This window comes from Tenrec ecaudatus, chromosome 12 (genome assembly GCF_050624435.1).
Source record: "Tenrec ecaudatus isolate mTenEca1 chromosome 12, mTenEca1.hap1, whole genome shotgun sequence".
NCBI classification, from domain to species: domain Eukaryota; kingdom Metazoa; phylum Chordata; class Mammalia; order Afrosoricida; family Tenrecidae; genus Tenrec; species Tenrec ecaudatus.
This window is the reverse complement of record NC_134541.1, coordinates 109,258,362-109,280,835: the sequence shown is the minus strand read 5'-3', so window position 1 is coordinate 109,280,835 and position 22,474 is coordinate 109,258,362. Positions and strand designations below refer to the sequence as shown.

Sequence of the window (22,474 nt, the reverse complement as noted above, 5' to 3'; positions counted from 1 at the left end):
CCTCAAACTACAGTGACACAGTCTGCGGGTTAGGTTTCCCACAGGTAGTGTAGCTTGCAAATTGAGGCAGAGAATGAGCTAAGGCAGCCACACACTGGTCTGATCATCATAGAGCAAGAGACAAAAAAGGCAAGGCTTGCCCAGCCATTTATCTCTCTGCCCTTCAATTAATCCTACATGTGTTCATTGGCCATGTTGGTATAATAAACCTACCTATCACAGTCACCTAGAACCCTTACTTAAATATGAAGAAATGTAGCTACTCAGCAGCAAAGGACTGAGATCTAGAACTAACTAGAAAATCTGGGGGATTTTCTCTGACTAATATGATCTCCTTTCTGTATGCAAGTCTCTTTAGCGTTTATCTGCAGCCCTTCCCTGCTCCTCAGCCCATTAACAACCAATGGAGGCAGGTCAAGGAGGGTTGAGCATTCCAGCCCAGTGACTGAGTGATATGGACTGACTCTTATTGGCTTAATTCTGCTATGGAAACTGGGGGGATAAGGGGATATAAAATAAACATGATTGCTGGGACTCTGCCACACAGAAATGATGTGAATTCATGGGTTCCACTCCAAGAAAAGACCAAGCCATGCGGGTTGAAAGGATGTAACAGAAAGGCTCTAGAGTTCACAGATCACAGTGTGCTGGGCCATCCTTGAGGTTCCCCCTATTCAAACAAGTCTTTATCCCAAATGGCTTCCTGAGTTAAATCCAGCTTTGTAATGTGTTCCCAATATTTCCATCTGGAGAAGGCAAATCTTGCTAATCATCTCTAACAATGATCACATATCAGGAGGCAAGGATTAATTAAAAACCATAGAAATTGCTCCAGTTCTGGACATAGGGAGTGAGAAGAAAAGACTTAATAGCCGAATTTTCACATCTATGAACACAGCACTTAAAGAGGAAAATGATGAGGCTTGTTGTCCCAGGGGATTTCACCTGGGATTTATCTCCACCAAGGTGGTTGAAAGTCTAAGGTCAAGTTTGACCCAAAAGTTCTACCTAAGCCATAGTTAGTCTTTGTCATCATAGTGTGGTCCAAAGGGGCCCCAGAGTAGATGGAACAATTACTGTCTTTCTGCCTCTAATGAGGCGCTCAGGGAATCTGGGACCAGTGGCCATAGAGATGCTCTGTAAAAGTCTGCTCTATGATTCCCCAAACATCTTTCCTGCAGCGAAGGGTGCGTCTGTGCACACTAGCTCCTCACTCAGGAATACTTAGCCTGCAAACCCCCATGATACAGCCCTTTCCTTCTGATCAATATCCTATGTTCAGTTCTGCAAAAGTGAAGTGAGCCTCTCCTGGAGACAGTGGGGACGGCAAGTCTTCCCAGGTAAGAGTTGGACCAGTGGAGACATCACCAATAGCTGTTAGTCAAGGTGGGGTGCCTTATGGAGATATTATTCACTCAGTCTTTCCTGTGAAGTCACAGTTCTGAAACTATTAGCTCTTCTCTCAGATCTCAAAATGACCACTACATGTCCTGTCTATTTATAGGTCCTTGAACTGTTGGCCTTACCGAGTTGACTGAGTTTTTTTCTTTCTTTCTCTTGTTTCTTTCTTTCTTTCTCTTTTCTCTTGGCAGTGTAGTCAGCAATTTATTGTCCCATTAAAAAATCTGTACATCTAGATGTATAATAGCACCCATTGCTCTCCCCACAGTGTGTGAGCCCAGTATTCATTTCCAGCCCGGCTGTCCCATTTCTTCTGTGTGCAGATTTTTATCCCTTCTTGTCTTCTCATTGTTGCATTTGGACAAGTTGGCTGAGTCTTTTTCTGTTGTTGGGGTGTCATTTCCATTTTAATTTTACCAGTTGGATTTAGGGATCTTTGTGGCCCCAACCACATTTCTTGACTCAGCATTCTGGAAAGTCTCTGTAAGCATTAAATCAGAATGAAGCAATAGCAGTAACAGCAGCAAAATTATTGTTATTACTTTGGAAGTGGTGTTAGATCAATGGCTGATGTAATTCTCTGAACATGTCTATTAGGAATGTGGACCACATCTAGAATCGAGATGATGAAATGGAAACTCTGAGAAGGCAAATATTTCCTCAGAGTAAACTTTGTTGATGATATTGATGACATCAGTTGCCTATGTTATACACTTCCCACATGCCAGTGTTCATGGCAACAATTGTGCCTGGATGTTGTCCACTACTTCATACTTAGTATTAAAGTCTCCCTTGATTGCTTAACTTCAAAATGTTCTAAAACTATTACTCCCAAAGAGGTATGGTAATGGCTGAAAGAGTACAAAAGAGTGTATAGACAAAAGACGACTGCTACATCTTTTGAGCATCTCTCCAGAAGTGCTATGTATGCATAAGTATTTGCACTGATGTGGTGGCTGAGGAAACAAGAAGGTCCGGTTTTTGGTAGAAAAATGCTAGTGGCTGATCAATTTTCCACGAGATTTCCCCTTATGATCACCACAATCATCCCTTCTCAAGTCTTCTTTTCTAGGGTTGAGAACTGATCCAGTCATACCTGTATCTGGACTCAGATCTTCATGCCCATGGTCCGGACAAACCAGTCGAGTGTCTCTGTGTTCATCCTCCTGGGGCTCTCGTGGCAGCCCCAGCAGCAGCAGTTCCTCTTCGTGCTCTTCCTGAGCATGTACCTGGCCACAGTCCTGGGCAACCTGCTCATCATCCTGGCCATCAGCACAGACGCCCGCCTGCACACCCCCATGTACTTCTTCCTCAGCAACCTGTCTTTCGTGGATGTCTGCTTCTCCTCCACCGCTGTCCCCAAGATGCTGGTCAATCACGTCCTTGGTAGTCAGACGATCTCCTACTCTGGGTGTTTCACACAGCTGTATTTTCTTATTGTGTTTGCCTACATGGACAATTTCCTCCTGGCTGTGATGGCCTATGATCGCTATGTTGCTGTGTGCTACCCCTTACACTATACAACAAAGATGACCCATCAGCTCTGTGCCCTGATGGTCACTTTGTCTTGGGTTATTGCCAGTCTGCATGCTCTGTTGCACACCGTACTGATGGCTCAACTGTCATTCTGTGCAGACAAAACAATCCCTCACTTCTTCTGTGATGTGGTTCCTCTCCGGAAACTCTCCTGTTCGGACACACACCTCAATGACATGATGATTCTTATCGTAGCAGGGCTGTTAATGATTGCTCCTTTTATTTGCATCCTCATCTCATACGGCCTTATTGCATGTGCAGTTCTGAAGGTGCCATCCACAAAGGGAAAATGGAAAGCCTTCTCCACCTGTGGCTCCCACCTGGCTGTGGTGTCCCTCTTCTATGGCACCATCATTGCTGTGTATTTCAAACCTTCATCTTCCCACTCAGCAATGACTGATACCCCAGCAACTTTGTTGTACACAGTGGTAACTCCCATGCTAAACCCTTTCATCTACAGCTTAAGGAACAAGGACTTGAAAGGGGCTCTGAGAAAGGTGATTGGGATGAAAAGGTAGGCATTATCAAAGTTGAATCTGATTCCCCCCAATATTTTTCCTATCAATTGAATATAAGGTAGCAGTTGTTTTGTTAAAACCAGCCTGGAAACAAGCAGATTGCTGCCGGGGGTGGGTGGGGGCACACCTTTTTAGTAGACCAGGAATCATCTGTAACCCCACTGCATATGCCAAGTAATGATACATTTTTTATTAATCATCTTATTGGGAGGCTCTTACAAATCTTATGGAAATCCATCATTGAATTGTATTAAGCACATTTGTACAAATGTTGCCTTTAACATTTCCAAAACATGCTCTTTCTACTTGTGAATCCTTGATCAATTATATATTGTTATTATTATTTTGTATCTCACACCTGACACTGATATTTTAGAGACATTCTCAGATGACTCCAAGGTGAAGTCATGGTTAAAAATCACTGGTCTACCTCATACTTCCTGACATGTCTTTTTTGATATTCAACTGTAAAGGTTGGTTCTCAGACACTCTCACTAATTAGCTTTGAGGCTCAGAGATAAAAACAACAGGTTGAAATCTGAGGACTTGAGTGGGTAATACCATTTCTGATGAGGAGCAGAGATCCTGGTGGGCGCTGTGGTCCAGAGCACCCATTGGTGAAGAAGCAAAGAATCACGGGAACCCTCTGGCTTGGCTGCCTCACTTTGTGGGGCAGGTTTAGTTTTGGCCATGGGTTGATATCACAGAAATGCATTCATGTTTTCCATTCTCTTTGCTCAGACCAGCCCCCCTTGCTTTCCCCACAGGTTAGTAGCACCTTCCCCAAGTCACATATCTGAAAACCAAGTCAAAGATCACTTCTTCTTCCAGGAAACCGTCTTGACTCCCTTTGATGGGATCCACAGTTGCATTTTTTTCTTGATATTGATTGCACATTGATTTATGATGATTTCCGTGTGCCTTTGGCCTCTGCTCTCTCCAGGACTTTCCACAGGTCACAAGATGTCCCAAATCCATCCGTGGACTGTGGACCTCCAGTGGTGGACACTGTTCTGGTGTCAAAGGCAAGAACCACCTTCGGGGGAAAGCAACACGAGAATGCGTGAATGCCTTCACTTTAATTTGTGAAGGGTTTTTAGAGTGTAACCTTTTGCTGACTCAGAGGTCATATGCACACACATGAAAGCCTTAAACTCATCATGAAACAGGTGCAAAACACCACTGCTTTGCCACTTACAACCATTCAGAGTTATGCCGAGTTTTAGAAAAAGTTTTAGAAAAGTTGGCTGCAGTGGATTCATACCATCTTATGCTCTTTAGTTTTCCACTTCCTTCCCTGTCACTGAATGCCATTGAATCCATCCTGACTCACATTAGGAGTAAGTAGAGTGGCCTTGTGTTTCCAAGACTGTAGATTTTACAGGAGCAGAGAGCCCCGCTTTCTCCCAGCGGGGTTGCTGGCTAAATTAAACTGGTGAGTTTTCAGTTAGCAGCCCCACCCGTAACTCATGCTGCCACCAGGGCTCCTCACATCAGTAAAGATCTTAGAGATGGGGTTTTAATGGCTGCATGGAATTCCATCACATGAAACGGTATCTAACCCAACCATTCTCTGACTCTAAGCAACTTCAAGCGTCCCTACTGCAAATAACGCTGGCCACATCTCTGAGTGTGCTTCTTTGTTTGCATGCCTGGTGGTTGCTACAAGTAAACTATTCTCCTTCTTCGGTCTGGATTAAAAATGCAGGTCCGTTTCCCTTTATTTCTCCAATCATTCCTACCTCACCCCACCTGAAATGCCGAGAAGCATCTAGTACCTCCCTCTAGGTCATTGGTTCTCCACCTGTGGGTCGTCAACCTGTGGGGTCAGATGACCCTTTCACAGGGGTTACCGACTCATAAGACTAACAAAATGACAGCTAGGAGTAGCAACGAAAATAATGTTATGGTTGGGGGGTCACCACAACAAGAGGAACTGTATGAAAGGGTCAGGTATTAGGAAGATTGTGAAGCACTGCTCCAGGTGTTCAGAAGTCAGCTTGTCCTGCTTTGCCCCACTGGGTGGGGAGAGCATTCCAAAGGTGGGTGGCGTTGTGTGAATGGCTGGCCCTTTGTATGCCTGTCTTGGTCTTGTTTGTGTTCCCTCAGGCCTGCCTGCTGCAGCACTGATACCCATGACCCACATTCCTTTGGAGCTCTTCTGGGTCTGCCTCTGGGCCCCAGGTCACCCCTGCCTGAATCACATTCACTTCATCCTCCACCTTTAAAGTCTGACTCTAGCTGTGGTGTTTGTGCCCCAAGGGGCTTCAAGTCACATCTGAGTTTCAGAACATGTAACCCAGATTTACCCTTTTCTTCTTGGAATTCCCTCTGGGTCCTTTTCAATGTCAACTTGAAATCAGTTAGGCTCACCCTCCTGGCCCCCTAATATTTAGATAATGTAGATTTAATTGTGTCCACCATCCATGTGCTATAAATTCTAATCCTTTACCTATGAGTGCCATCTTATTTGGGAATAGAGTTTTCTTTTTCAGTGATGCCCAACTATTGTAGGGTGTGTTTTAAACTTATGTAAGTTAAGCTCTAGAACAGTGATTCTCAACCTTCCTAATGCCATGACCCTTTAATTCAGATCCTCATGTGTGGTGACCCCGCAACCATAAAATTATTTTTGTTGCTACTTCCTAACTGGTATTTTGCTGTTATGAATCGGGCGACCCCAGTGAAAGAATTGTTTGACCCCTAAAGGGGTTGCGACCCACAAGGTGAGAACTGCTGCTCTAGCAGGCACAGAACAACAAGCTTACACACATGCACATGTGGATTGCCAAGGAATGAAGCCACATCAGGTGGAGTGGCAGAGAAGACCTACTGTTTCCCCAGAGAGTACACAGAAAGACAGCCTTTCCCTACAGACACAACCTTGAAGCAGACCTTCAGCTTTCTGAAGTGTGAGACACTAAACCTCGGTTTGTGACGTCACCCACCTGTGCTGTTTCTGGTGTAGCAGCCCTAGGACACTGAGATCATATTATATCTGGAAAATATAATTCAAATCAATGTATATGAAAATTATACCCATCAAATACCTACTAAGACCCTTGCTTCTGATGGAGCTTCAAGAGTTTGTGAAGAAATTCCATTATCCTCCCCTCCAACATTTTCCCCACAAGCTTTTTAAAAATAGTTTGTGTCATATATTTCACATATCATACAATTTAATCATATTAAGGGGATTTGAGCAATCATCATCACAATCAGTTTGAGAGGATTTTCTTCTTTTTCTTCTCCTCCTCCTTTTTCTTCTTCCTCTTCGTGTAAGAAAGAGCTTTATATTAAAAAAAGAGCTTTATATCATGAAGTAATTATCTATAGAGAAAACATCCCAGCCTAGTCCAACTCAAGTCCATATGCCTGATACTAGTTCGTAATTCCCTCTTCAGACTCGCACAACCACTTGTACTGATGCCGAATGCAGGCCAGTGGGTGGAAAGTCGTGTGGACCCAATGGCAGTGAAAGCATCCACCTACTCTTATACTCATAGTTGTTACCTCCCTGTCAGCCGTGTCCGCCCACCCCCACCCCCCAAATCCTCCCCTTACTAGCTATAGATCAGCGGTTCTAAACCTGTGGGTCATGACTCCTTTGGGAGTCGAGCGACCCGTTCACAGGGTCGCCTAAGACTGTCAGAAAACCATATTTCACAATATATAATTACATATTGTTTTGTGATTAATCACTATGCTTTATGTTCAATTTGTAACAATGAAAATATATCCTGCATATCAGATATTTACATTAAGATTCATAACAGTAGCAAAATTATAGTTATGAAGTAGCAACAAAAATAATTTGATGGTTGGGGGTCACCACAACATGAGGAACTGTACTAAAATGTCGAGGTATTAGGAAGGTTGAGAACCACTGCTATAGATCTACCTATCCTGGATTTCAGATTCAGAAAAATCATACAAAACAAAACAGAATCATACAAAATTATACAAAGTAAGCCAACAAACAAAAAACCTCAATATCAATGATAGAAGAAACAGAAAAATCCCAATCAAAGAGAAAGCAGATAATCTTAAAAACTGAAACATGATAATTGTACAATGCTGCTTGACATAACTGAACTATGGAATTATTTGATATCTGTATTAGATCTCAATAAAATGGTTTTGAAAAAAAATGGAAACAAGTTTAAAATGAGTCAATAGGGAAATCAAATGATAAGGTATTACATTTTAATCTCTCTAATCTGCCACAATCAATTTTACAATTATCTCTCTATGATAACAAGGCTATTCACATAATTGGATGTGGTCAGAGGGTATTCATCAGGGACTCAAGCCATGTGGGGACCCTGAAAATGGATTTTGGGCTTCCACTCTCATCCACAGCCTTCTGTAAACTGGGTGTTAAAAATTAAACTGATACTATTCTTTCCTTTGGATTTGGGTTTTATTATTTACAATCTGTGGATCACACAGGCTGGTTTGTTTCTTCCATGTGGACTTAGCTGACACCTCATTTAGATGGCTGCTTTTTTGATGACAAGCCTTTAAGACTCCAGACACTATTCTTTCTGATAGCTGGAACCATCTGGTTTCTTCACCACACTTTGCTGTAGCATCTGTATCTTCAGTGACCTCTTCACAAAGGTGAGCGTTGAGTAGTGTCATGTCATAAGAATTAGTTCTTAATTGGGGCTAGAATTAAATTTGAGTCCAAAATCCCTTCGTGCATCTATGGTTGATATATGTCTCTGGTTCATCTTAGAGGCCTTGCTATTATTTTATGATAGAGACATTATAAATCACTCTACTGGGGCATAATATAATTCTATTGATAGTATCATTAATTTAGACAAGGTATAGAATTTAAAACACTGTTGAGAAAAGGAAATTACACAAATATGGGCTTTGCTTTCAGACGGCAATCCATGAATTGTTGATGTATACAGATTAAACTTGTAAGTGACTGGACTCTATTTCCACAAACAATGGGGTCGGTGATGGAACAAAACTTTAATAATACCCATTTATAAAGGCAGGATCATACCTACAAACTAATACAGGGTATAAGAAAGTAAAGGAAAGCAAAACAAAACAAAACAAAAACAAACCAAACTAACTGAGATTGAATTTCTGATTTCTTATAGTGACTTCTTCCAACTTATCGCAACTCTATAGGATCGGGTAAAACTGTGCTTGTGGGTTTCTGAGACTGTAACTCTTTACAGGAGTGGAAAGCCCATTGTTCTCCTGGTGGTGGTTTTGAACTGCTGACCTTGTGGATCACAGTCCAATTCATATCCACTACACTACCAGGGCTTTAACATCATAAATATCTGGTAGACTCAGGCTATTCATTTGGGCATCCTCCAAGCCTGAGATGTGAACCAAAGTCCAATGACTCCCAATTCCATAACCTTGGGATAGCACTCATTTTCTTCTTCTCGCAGTAGGGTGTTTGAGATCATGCCCTGAAGTTCACTTAGTAGAATTTCCACATCAAATCCTCCTGGTGGAACTATGAAAGAAGTTGAGCACCTCAAAAAGATAGAGTCTAAATTTCCAGTAGTTTCTAGCACACAGCCTGGGTCACCAAGGGTTGGATAGAATTTAACTCAAAAGTGAACACAGTACTGTGCATAGTTTCCTTTTGGGTTCTATATAAATATTGTTAAGTGTTTTTTCCCCTATGGACGGTTACTCCTCTCCACTTACTCGCCAACATAAATATAATCTCCTATTCCAAGATATACATGTCCCCTTTCCCGATCTTTATTTATTATTTATTATGTTTTATTTTCTTTATTTATTCCCCCCCCATCTTGACTTGAATTTCTTTTCTTTTTCTTTTCTAAATCATTTTATTGGGGCGCGTACAATTCTTATCACAATCCATACATATATTCATTGTGTCAAGCACATTTGTACATTTGTTGCCATCATCATTCTCAAAACATTTGCTTTCTACTTGAACTCTTAATACTAGTTCCTCATTTTCCCCTCCCTTTACACTCTCCCTCCCTCATGAACTCTTGATAATTTATAAATTGTTATTATTTTGTCATATCTTACACTGTCCAACGTCTCCCTTCATCCACTTTTTTGTTGTCCATCCCCCAAGTAGGAGGTTATATAAAGATCCTTGTAATCGGTTCTCCCTTTCTAGTCCACCTTTCCACCACCCTCCAGGTATTGCCACTCTCACTACTGGTCCTGAAGGTGTCATCTCTCTTGGATTCCCTGTGTTTCCAGTTTCTATCTGTACCAATGTACCTCCTCTAGTCTAGCCAGATTTGTAAGATATAATTGGGATAATAATAGTGGGGGGTGAGGAAGTATTTAAGAACTAGAGGAAAGTTGTATGTTTAATCGTTGCTACTCTGCAACCTGACCGGCTCATCTCCTCCCTGTGACTCTTCAGTAAGGGGGTGCCCAGTTACCTACAGGTGGGCTTTAGGTCTCCACTCTGCACTCATCCTCATTTATAATGATATGATTTTTTTGTTCTTTAATGCCAGATACCTGAACCCTTTGACATCTCGTGGTCACACAGGCTGGTGTGCTTCTTCCATGTGGGCTTTGTTGCTTCTCAGCTAGATGGCCACTTGTTTATCTTCAAGCCTTTAAGACCCCAGACACTATATCTTTTGATAGCTGGGCACCATCAACTTTCTTCACCACATTTACTTATGCACACATTTGTCTTCAGTGATCATATTGGGAAGGTGGACACACACTGACATGATTTCTTGTTCTTTGATATCTGATACCTGATCCCATCTACACCTGGTGGTCACACAGGCTGGTGTTCTTCTTCCATCTGGGCTTTGATGCTTCTGAGCTAGATGGATTCTTGTTTACCTGCGAGCCTTTAAGACCCCAGATGGTATATCTTTTTGTAGCTAGGCACCATTAACTTTCTTCACCACATTTGCTTATGCACACATTTGCCTTCAGCAATCGTGTTCAGAAGGTGTGCATCTTGGAATGCCAATTTAATAGAACAAAATTTTCTTGCATTGAATAGGTACTTGAGTTGAGGTCCAATTGGACTCGAATTCCTGATAAGGTTTTCTTATTCCTCTTGTAGGAGTGTCTGTTGATTTGGGGTGGCCATAGTTTGATGCTGTGTGGCTGGAACTGAATGGTCTTCTCCATTGGCCCTCATCTGGACAAACTGACCTCAACTGAGGTGAAGTCTTCTCTTTTGAAAAAGTTTTAAAGATGTATATATAAAAGGGGTGATATATGGTTCATGGATGCTAGGAAGACTTTCTACTTTGTTGTTTGAGAGACCAGGTTTTCAGAGTGAATGATCTGAGAGTAGAGCCTACCTTCTTCTTGGGGTTTCTCCTCACACCAGTGGACACATACAATATTTGTCATTTTGTAATTGACTAACTTCACCTAGCATAATGGCTTCCAGGCCCATCCCTCATGACGTGTTTTGTGGTTTCATGTTTGTTTGTTTTAGAGATGCATCACATTCCACTGTGTATTTGTCCCTGAATTTCTTTATCTGTTCTTCTACTGATGGGCATTTGGCTGGTTCCACGTTATTTCTATTGTCAACTGTATTGTAATGAACATGGGAGGGCATATGTCTATTTGTGTCCTGTCTCATTTATTTATTACCTCCACATTTGAGGCCCCATTGTGTTTATTTTAAATCTAGTCTACAATAACTTTTTTGTTTATTTTCCTTGTGGTAAATTTTATATAGCTAAAAATTTACAAATCTCACTGACACGAAAAACATTTATCCTGTTGTAAGAGCTCTAAAGTTTGAAAATGAATATTCAAATTGCTCTTTTTCCCTGTGTGTTAACAGAATTTACTTTTTTTTGATTTGACATTGGGCTATAGTAGGCTTAGAGACTTATGCTTGTAAATCTCAATGCCATAATCCAATAAGAATTGTACCTTCTGGTAAGGGAAAAATCTTTGTTCTTTTTTTGACTCCTAAACTCTATATTGGTCAATATTAATACCACCAATTCTGTTTTCTTTTGGCTGTGTAGACTGCTAAGGCTTCTGAAACTGTTAACCTGGGTGCAGAGTTCCTTCCTCAGTATCACAATATCCTTTTTGGAAAGAGTCTAGTAGGTGAGACAATATCTGATTCTGACAGTGCACCCAGCAAGAATAGTCTATATGTGATATGCCCATTTCCCATTCACTATTTAAAAATATCACACAAATGAAATATTGTGACTGTGCTGTTTCCCACAGGGTTGAAGTGCCCCATAGGTTTCTGAAGCTGACCTTCTGGCTACCCATCATGTAAGACATATAAAGGATTTGGGCTTTCCCTGTCATCCATAGCTTTCTTCACACGGTGTCCACAATTTAAGCTCTGATACCATTCCCTCTTTCTTCCAAGTGGACTGAATTGATGCCTCACTTAGATGGCTGCTTATTTGAAGACAAACCTTTAAGACCCCAGGTGCGCTTCTTTCTGTCCTGTAGATGCAATCTCATTTGGAAACTGGATTTTCTTTGTCAATGGGTTATATCAGTGGAGGGTATGCTTTAAACCTCTTTTGAGATATATAAAGAGCAGATGAGGCACAGAAAAGCAAACACAAATGTGGAGGAAGTTATATGCCATATGTAGATTGTAAGAAGTCAAGGAGAGACAAGCCAGTCAGGGTGCAGTGTAGCAACGATGAAACATACAACTTTCCTCTAGTTCTTAAATGTTTCCTCCCCATCCCCACCCAACTATCATGATATTAATTCTACCTTACAAATCCGGGTAGACCAGAGGATGTACATGGGTGCAGATAGGAACTGGAAACACAGAGAATCCAGGACAGATAATTCCTTTAGGACCAGTGGTGAGAGTGTGATACTGGGAGGGTGGAAGGACAGTGGTGTAGAAAGGGGGGATTGATTATAAGGACCTACATATAACTTCCTCCGTGGGGAATGGACAACAGAAAAGAGGGTGTACAGAGATGTCAGACTGTGAGATATGACAAAATAATACTAATTCATAAATCATCGAGGGTTCATGAGGGAGGGGGGTATGGGTAGGGAGAGGAAAAATGAGTAGCTGATACCAAGGGCTCAAGTAGAAAGCAAATATTTTGGGAGTATTGATGGCAACAAATGTACAAATGTATGTATCTATGTATGTATTGTGATAAGAGTTGTACGAGCTCTGCAAAAATTATTAAAAAAAAATCAAGGAATGCCAAGTCTACAGAAATGGAATGATATGTATCTATACAAGGAGGTACCCCCAAAACATAAGAATTAGCTTTTAAAATCTAGATATTTAACTTTTTAAAACAAAACAACCTTATCACCGTCAACGTACTATCCATTACACTTGATACATTTGTCAAATCTTCAATTCCATTCTTGGAAACATTTTTCATACTCACATGTTAGGATGGCTGATAGGACTTCCCTTGGTTTTTTTCTTCATGCCTTCTACATAATCAAATCACTGTCCTTTAATGTTTTTCTTCATTCATGCCAACAAAAAAAGAAGTTGCACAGGATGAGGTCAGGTGAGCAAGGGAGGCATGCTGTTTTTTGCTATAAACTGGCACACTGAGATGGCCGTGTGAGCAGGTGCATTGTGGTGGTGGCAAAACCAGTCCCCCTCTGCCACAATTCAGACTTTTTTTGGTCACATAGTGTTTATTTTAAAAATCTTCAAACACTTTATTTTTGTCAAGTCATTAGTAATACATTGGAATGATCAACAGCTTAATTGATCTTCCTTGTAAGTATGGATGCTATATTATCATCGACAACATTGTATTACAGGTTAGATCTTGAATTTTCTTTCTTTCTTTCTTTTTAAATCATTTTATTGGAGGCTCATACAACTCTTATCACAATCAACACGTGCATCAATTGTGTAAAGCACATTTATCCATTCTTTGCTCTCATCATTCTCAAAACATTTGCTCTCCACTTAAGCTCCTCATTTTTCCTCCTCCCTCACCGTTACCCCCTCCCTCATGAACCCTTGATAATTTATAAATTATTATTTTGTCATATCTTACATTGTCCAATGTCTGCTCTCACCCACTTTTCTGTTCTCCATCCCCCAGAAAAGACATCACATGTCGATACCGGTAATCAGTTCCCCCTTTCTAATTCACCCTCCCTCCACCCTCGCGGTTACGCCACTCTCATCACTGGTCCTAAAGGGATCATCCGCCCTGGATTCCCTGTGTTTACAGTTCCTATCTGTACCAGTGTACATCCTCTGGTCTAGCCAGTTTTGTGAAGTAGAATTGGGATCATGATAGTGGGGGTGAGGAGTGGGGAGAAGCATTTAGGAACTAGAGAAAAGTTGTATGATTCATCATTGCTACATCGCACTCTGACTGGCTCGTGTCCTCCCTGAGACCTTTCCTTAAAGGGATGTCCAGTGACCTACAAATGGGCTTTGGGTCTCCACTCCGCACTTTCCCACTCATTCACAATGATATAATTTTTTGTTCGGATGATGAGATGATGACTGATACCTGATCCCTTCGACACCTCGTGATCACACAGGCTGGTGTGTTTCTTCTATGTCGCTTTGTTGCTTCTCAGCTAGATGGCCTCTTGTTTACCTTCAAGCCGTTAAGATCTCAGACGCTATATTTTTTGATAGCCAGACACTAACAGCTTTCTTCGCCACATTTGCTTATGCACCCATTTGTCTTCAGTGATCGTGTCAGGAAGGTGAGCACACAATGATATGATTTTTTGTTCTTTGATGCCTGATAACTGATCCCTTTGGTACCTCGTGATCACACAGGCTGGTGTGCTCCCTCCATGTACACTTTGTTGCTTCAGAGCTACATGGCCGTTTGTTTACCTTCAAGTCTTTAAGACCACAGACACTATATCTTTTGATATCTTGTTTACCTTCAAGTCTTTAGGACCACAGACGCTATATCTTTTGACTCAAGTCTTTAGGACCACAGATGCTATATCTATTGATTGGCTCCATCAGCTTTCTTGACCACATTTACTTATGCATGCGCTTTGCTTTCAGTGGCTGTGTTGGGAAGGTGAGCATCACAGAATGCCAGGTAAATAGAACAAAGTGTCCTTGGATCGAGGGAGTACTTGAGTGGAGGCCCAATGTCCATCTTTTACCTTAACACCAAAGCTATAAATATATGCACATAGATCTATTTCCCCATCCTCATATATAAGTATATTTACATATGTGCATGCCTGTATTTAGACCTCTATAAATGCCCTTTGCTTCCTAGCTCTTTCCTCTATTTCTGTTTACTTTCCTCATGTCCCACAATCATGCTCAGCCTTCATTTGGGTTTCAGTAATTCCACTTGGTTACATTACCCTTGATCATACCCTACCAGGCATCCTACACCCTCCTGACCACTGATTTGGATCACTTGTTTTTCCCTTGTCCCTTAGTTTGTTAACACCCCTTCCTTTCCTCCCCTCCCCCTTTTCAGTGGGATTGTGTTAATCTTTTCTTCATTGGCTACCACATTGGCTGTTGGTTTTTCAAATATAGTTTATATTTTCTTGAGGAATTTTTCCTTCCATTCCTAACTTCTCAAATGTCTTAAACAGGAATTGGTGTTGGATGTTGTTGAATCTGCATCTACCGATATTATCATGTGGTCCTTAAACTTTTTCATGTCAATGTGGTGAATAATACTAATGGTCTTTCATATGTTGAACCATCCTTGCAACCCTGGTATGAATCACAATTGGTCATAGTGAATTATTTGTTTTATATACTTTTGTATTCATTGACCAGTATTTTGTTAAGGATTTTTCATCAATGTTCATTAGTGATATTGGTGTGTAGTTCTCAATTCTTGTGGGATCCTTTCCCGGTTTTGGTATCAGAGTTATACTAGCTTCATAGAAGGAGTTTGGGAGTTTGTCATCTTTTTCTATGGTCTGGAAGAGTTTGTGTAGGATTAGTGTTAATTCCCCCCCAAATGCTTGGTAGAATCCTCCTGTGAAGCAATTTTGTCCAGGTGATTTTTTTGGGGTAATCCCTTGATAACCTTGTCTATTTCTTCTATTGCTATGGGCCTGTTGAGATTCTTGATGTCCTTTAGGGATAGAATAGGGAGGAATTGTTTTTCCAATAATTTGTCCATGTCTTCCAAGTTGTTGAATTAATTGGAGTACAATCCTTCATAGTACTGTGTAATTATACTTTTGATTTCATTAGGGTCTGTTGTAATGTCCTGTCTTTAATCCCTCATTCTTGCTATTCAAATTTGTTCCATCCTTTCTTTGGTTAGGTTTGCCAGTGGTCTGTCGATTCTGTTGATCCTTTCAAAGAACCAACTTTTAGCAGCATTATTTTTTCCATACTTTTCTTATTTTCTCTCTCCTGGATCTCAGCCCTGAATTTTATTATTTCTTTACCTTTGCTGCTGACTCTTCTCTAGTTGTTGTAAACTTTGTGCCAGCATATCTATCAGGAATCTTTCTTCCTTTTTCAGGCGTGCTTGTATTGATATGAAACTTCCTCTGATACCTGCCTTTGCTGTGTCCCATACATTTTGGTATGTTGTATTCTCATTCGTTTCTGGAAATTTCCTAATTTCATCTCTGATCTGTGCCAGTACACACTCCTTTTGCAATAGTTATTCATCGTCCAATTGTTTGCTTTTGTTTTCTTTCTCTTCATTTTGTTTATTTCCAGCCTCATGACACAGTGGTCAGAGAGAGGTCTTTATGTTATCAATGTGCTTAAATTTATGTAAATTTGCCTTATGCCCCAGCATGTTGTCTACCTTTGAATATGTGCCATGCGTTGTTTCAAAATAATGTGATTTTTTTGGGTGTGTATTTGGATGAAGAGGTCTGTAAATATCTAACAGGTCAAGTTGTCTAATTGTAGTGTTTAGATTTCTAGCCTCCTTGTTGAGTTTCTTTCCCTGTGATTTATCTTTATCAGAGAGTAGTGTATTGAAGTCACCCAGTATAATTGTTGAGGCTGTGGTTTCTTTTTTCATCTTTTAGAGTGTTTGGTTGACGTATTCAGCAGGTCTCTCTTTCGGGGAATATATGTTCACAATGCTTAGTGGTTCTTTGTCTACTGTTCCCTTGAGCATTATGTAGTGTCCCCCTTATCTTTTTTTATGGTTTGCACTTTTAGATCAACTTTCCTAGATTAGGATTGCAACTACAGCTTATTTTGAATTGCTGTTTGCTTGGTATATCTTTCTGCAACCTTTGATTCTCAGCCTATTTTTGTCTGTAGCCTTGAGATATGTCTCTTGTAGGCAGCAGATTGATGGGTTGTGTTTTCTAAGCCAGTCTGCTAGCCTCAGTGTTTTAATACCTGAGTTCAGTCCATTGCTATTCAGGGTTATTATCCCCATCCGCGGACTCTGCGGTGTCATCTTATACCTTTTGTGTTGGGTGTTTTCCTACCTCCCTTTCTTACTAGTGCGCTCTGCATGTGTGTATGTATCATTCTTGACTTCTCTACACCCTTAAGCCAATGCTATCTTGGGGTCTGGTTTCTCTTTGTTGCCCTCTGAGTGAGGTTGTTTTATGTGGTGGTCTCTTATTTCTTCCTGCTGAGTGCTGTTCTTTTGCCCATACTGGGTCGGCAAGGGTCTGTTGTAGGCCTGGGTTTCTGCTAACGTATTCTTTGAGTTTTTCCTTGTCTTGGAAGACTTTTCCATCTATCTAGCTGGATAATTTGGCTGACTGGAGTATGCTTGGGTTTGTGTTTTTTCCTTTAATATTTGGAATATGTTACTCCACTCTCTTCTCTTCTTCATAGTTTCTGCTGATAGGTCTGAGCATATTCTTATTTGGTAACGTTTATATTTGATTGCCTGTTTTTCCCCTAACTGCTCTCATGATTTTCTCATTTTCCTCAAAGTTGGATAGTTTACCTGTTATGTGCCTTGGTAACTTCTTGGTATTCAGTCTAGCCTCCTGAATGGTTGTCTGGTTTTCATTCATTAAGCTGGGGAAGTTTTCCTCCAAGAATTCTCTCACTATTGTTGCAGATGATATCTTTGTTGTGTATTCCTACGGTAATCCAATTATTCTGATGTTGCTTCTCTTAATAACATCAATCATAGCTCTTAGGCTTTCTTCAGCTTGTGTGATGATCTTATTTTTATTTTTTTTTGCTCACGTCAGTTAAAGTCTGCTTGGCTGTCCTGCAAGTTACTGGTGCGGTTCTCTGCTTCCTCCAGTCAATTCTCGTGGTCCATGCGTCTGCTACTCGTTTTTGTTATCCCTTCCCTAAGCTCTTTGTATTTCCCTTTGGTGTATGGACTTTACCTCTTCTATCATTTCATCCTTTTTCTGTATTGTTTTCTTCATATCCTGTATGACTCCAAGCAGCATTCTGAAAATTTTTTTCTGTGGCAGCTCAATGTCTGCATCTTCTATGCTGTCGTTACGTTCGGGGCATCTTCTGCCATTGCCTTTTTTATCTCCTGTTTTTTCGTTGAGGTCATTGGGGTTGATTGCTGTTTGCGTTGTATTGTTTTATTGGAGCCCACTGCCATTTTTCCAGGGAAATGAAAAGCACCTGCTTTCTCTGGGAGTTTTGTAGTAATGCTTTCTCAAGCTCCTTACAGCTGATTTCACTATGGAATTAGCCTACCACTTTATCCTTATGTGGCTTCACTCTCAAAGAGTGTGCCCCAGAACGCTGATAGTTTGGCTGCTTTGGTACAGAACACCACGATTCGTTGTGTAATTTCCTTGGCAATGTAGATCATTGTGGAGGTTGGGCAGAAGTTCTGGCAGCAACTTGGAATGTTGGCGAGTGTTTGTGGAGCTGCCATAGGCCATGTGAGGCACTAAGGTAGGTGGGAGGAAGTTCCCTCAGTCATGTGGGCCCACAAAGGACAAACAGGAGCTCCCCCAGCCACACAGGCGGGGACTTCCTGATAATAAGTTGGGCAGAGTATCCCCTGCTGGAGTCAGCCTGGCTTTTCCCAGCCTTGGGCTGTGCTGAACAGAGTGGAGCACACCTTATAGGGTGTGGGGCAGGCATAAATGCCCTAAGCTAAGGGGAGTGGTCTGGAGGTCAGCAGTGATGCGTGAGAGAACAGGGAAGAGACAGAGTAGAAATAAAAAACTAAGCTTGCTGAGTACTCTGGGGGGATAGAGAGAAGAGAGAGAAACAAAAGTAACAATATGGCTGAGGTCCGGTCCCTGACTGTGGGGCTGGAGGGATTTAATCCTTGTCCTGAGGTGGTGGCAAGCTGTGGCTGTGTTGAGTCAACCCCCTGCACTGGCTCCAAATGGTCCCGGCCCAGGCAGAGACAGTGGCGAGGCTAAGGTGAAGCCCTGGCTGACCTCCACTGTGGTAAGCCAAAAAATCCCCAGTCCCTCAAAACCTTGTGGATCTGTGCCTACTTATCTTTATGATGCTCATCCTGTGGTTCAGTAGTGTTGAATATCCCTCTGAGTAACTCTCCTGGTCTAATTTCTGCAGAGTCCCTCTGGTATGTGTTACTCAGTCACCATCTTCCTGGAAGTGGTCACACACTGTTATGATTTCTTTTTAGATCCTCTAAATAGAAAGTTTGATTCACAGCATGACCTTGTGGAATGAATTCCAGATACACTATGAGTTGACATTTTTTTTTCTGTGTGGGAAATTTATGGGCAGCTAGAAAGAGGTTTGTCATCATTTGACATGTAACCTTTTTAAAAATAAGAAAACTACTTGTACATTCGAGTTTTTATTAGAGTGGTGTCTTTGTAAGCTCTTTAAAACATGACAACAGTTTCTATGATATTTTTCCCAAGCGGGAAACATAAGTACACAGCTACACCCTCTTCTCTTAAATTGGCCATCACCAAAACAAGGTTGAAGTGAAACTGGTTTTATGAAAAAGTTCACTGTGACCAGAGAGAACTTTCCCAGGTGACGCCTCTAGATGCACTAACTTAAAGCAAGTTGCTGGATGTTTGCCTAGCTCGAAAAATTCTTACTCATTTTTTGGCACTCCCCCATCTCTCTCTATATATATCAGTGGTTCTTTACCTGTGGGTTGTGACCTCTTTGGGGGTCAAATGAGCCTTTCACAAGGGTTGTCTGATTCATAACAGCAAAATTATAGTTATGAAGTAACAATGAAAATAATTAAAAAATCATTTTATTGGGGACTTGTACAACTCTTATCACAATTCGTACATCCATTCATTGTGTCAAGCACATTTGTACATTTGTTGCCCTCATCATTCTCAAAATATTTGCTTTCTAATTGAGCCCTTGGTATCAGCTCCTCATTTTCCCCTCCCTGTCCACTCCACTCCCGCATGAGCCCTTGATAATTTATAAATTAATATAATTTTGTCATATCGTACACTGTCCAATACCTCACTTCACCCACTTTTCTCTTGTGCACCCCCCAGGGAGGGGGTTATATGTAGATCCTTGTGATCAGTTCCCCCTTTCTATCCCACCTTCCCTCTACCCTCCCGGTATTGCTACTCTCACCACTGGTCCTGAGGGGTTCCCTGAGTTTCCAGTTCCTCACTGAACAAGTGTACCTCCTCCATCCAGCACTGCTATCTGTGGAGTGTCAACTCTTGTCAATACTCCCTAAAATGTGTGTCATGAATTCCTGCCCTGTGCTTACAGAGGCAATTCACTTTGGGAAGTGTATTTTCTTTATTAAGAGGGTCATGAAGACAAAAAGGGTGAATAAGCAAATGTGGTGAAGAAAACGGATGGTGTTCGGCTATCAAAAGATATACCATCTGGGGTCTTACGGGCTTTAAGTGAAACAAGCACCATCTATCTGAGAAGCAAAACAGCCCACATGAAAAAAGCACACCAGCCGGTGTGATCATGAAGTGTCAATGGGATCAGGTATCAGGCATCAAAGATCCAGAACAAAAAATCATATCATTGTGAATGAGGGGAGCGTGCAGAGTGGAGACCCAAAGCCCATCTGTAGACAATTGGACATACCCTTACAGAAGGAAGGGGAAGAGAGGAGCCAGTCAGGATGCAGTCTACTTCTGTTGAAACATACAACTTTCCTCTAGTTCTTTAATGCTTCCCCCTCAACCCCACTATCATGACTGCAATTTGTCCTTACAAATCTGGCTAGACCAGAGCATATACACATGTATAGATAAGAGCTGGAAACACAGGGACTCCAGGACAGATAAATCCCTCAGGACCAATACTGGGAGTTTGTGATTCCAAGAGGAGAAGGGGAAGGTGGGGGAGAAAGAAGAACCTATCACCATGATCTACATATAACCTCCTCCCAGGAGGCCTGACAACAGAAAAGTAGGTGAAGGGAGACATTGGTCAGTGTAAGACATGAAAAAATGCTGTAAATTATCAAGCGTTCATGACGGATGGTGGAGGGAAAAATGTGACACTGATGCCAAGGATTAAGGTAGAAATAAAATATTTTGAATATGATGATGGCAACAAATGTATAAATGTGCTAGACACATTGGATGTATGTATGGATTGTGATAAGAGGTGTATGAGCCTTCAATAAAATTATTTTTAAAAAGGGTCGTATCAGTTTAGGGTGTGGTTTATTCCTTACTTTGAGATGTGAGAGTATTAGTTAAAGAAGAGCAAGTCTAAATGTAGGGGAAAATGTATTCCACTGGTGCAGATCAATGGCTTTGTATGACTGGCTTTCCATGCTCTAGGTGATTTTGAGAGGCATTCAATATTAAAAATTAATTTGCATCTCACATTCCAGCTTCCGTGTCACTTGAAAATTTGCTCATATGACAATAGCCCAAACCCCTATTATTTGGCTATTATGTACACTCATCATATATACCTTGGAGTATTGAGTACTAAGGTGCAAGGTGAGTGGAATAGTGGCTAGGATGGATAAGTTTACGTGTTAGCTTGGCTGTGCCATGATTCTCAGAGTTTGACCTTTATGCAATGAAGTAATATGGTAGTTGTTTAGTGATGTATTCATCCTCCATTGTTGGATCTGATGTGGTTATCCTATACCTTTGCATAATGTTGATTTTTGCATAACAAGTTGGTCTTTGGAACCTAGCCATGTTGGTGAGGAGTGGGTGTATTGTGATGAAATATGAAGGGGCTTTAAAAGTTCATGAAAAATTTCTATTTTATCCACAAATTTTGTGAAGCCCACTCATATCTGCAACAAAATATGTTTCTTCAATAATTTCTACATAAGTAATTCAGTGATGCTGAATACAGACAAATTGTATAATAATTGTTACTCTCTTTTTCCAAGCTAATCCACATTGATTAACACAACCCAATGTTCTCAAAGCAAGAGGTGCCCCCATAATTCTTGTATCTACCCTGAGATTACCACTAGTAATCTTTAGTTTCTATATATTTACTTATCTTTAAATAGTGAGCTCTTTAATGTGAAGGGGCTTCAAAAATGTCATGGAAAAATTCCATTTTCTTTCAATTTCAGGTTCTATGACTCTTTGAAGCTTCCTTGACAACATGCACAAAAGCACATATAGGAATTGAACAAGCCCTATGTTCCACCGCAGTGATATTGATTACATTCTTCACGATACGCAGCCAGTCTTACCTCTCCTTTTGGAATTTTTCACCATCATCCCTATAAACTCATTGCCTCCCATGCTTCCCATCCAATTTTCCACAAAATTCCTTATAGAAATTTTCTTCTCATAAAATCTCCCAGGACTCACACTCATTATCTGGAACTAAGGGCTCTTCCTGAAATATACCAATCCTCAGAAAAGGACTAAACTCTACAACCAGAGACCTGGGAGGTTTTTCTCAACAAGTACGGCCGGCTCTTCATGTGTTTGCTCTTTTGCCCCTCTCTGCAGCTCCTCTCTGCCCCTCAGTCCATGGGCAATGGATGCAGCAGGCAGAAAGGGCTGGGTTGTCACCGTCTAGACAAGCCAGAGATAGATAGGGGCTAGCCGTACCACAATCCCAGTTTCAATGAATTCCAATCCCCATCTCAGTGGCATTCCTCTTTGAGAAAGGGTGAAACCATAAGTATTAGAAGTATATCTTCATAGGCGTCTGAAAACTCTTTAAAACTCACTCTCATCTCATCAATTCTAATTCATCATGAACCCAAAGA

The 22,474-nt window shown here is 41.1% G+C and overlaps 1 protein-coding gene across 1 annotated transcript; it reads left to right on the top strand.

Annotated features, from left to right (window-relative positions):
• The first annotated feature begins 2,519 nt into the window (after positions 1–2,519).
• On the top strand, positions 2,520–3,455 carry LOC142423076 (olfactory receptor 1f45-like). Its single transcript, XM_075528253.1, has one exon. The coding sequence runs from the start codon at positions 2,520–2,522 to the stop codon at positions 3,453–3,455; it is 936 nt and encodes a 311-aa protein (XP_075384368.1).
• The last annotated feature ends 19,019 nt before the right edge of the window (positions 3,456–22,474 follow it).

Coding starts and splice junctions, on each gene's coding strand:
- LOC142423076 (XM_075528253.1), top strand. CDS start 2,520: ATGCCCATGGTCCGGACAAACCAGTCGAGTGTCTCTGTGTTCATCCTC.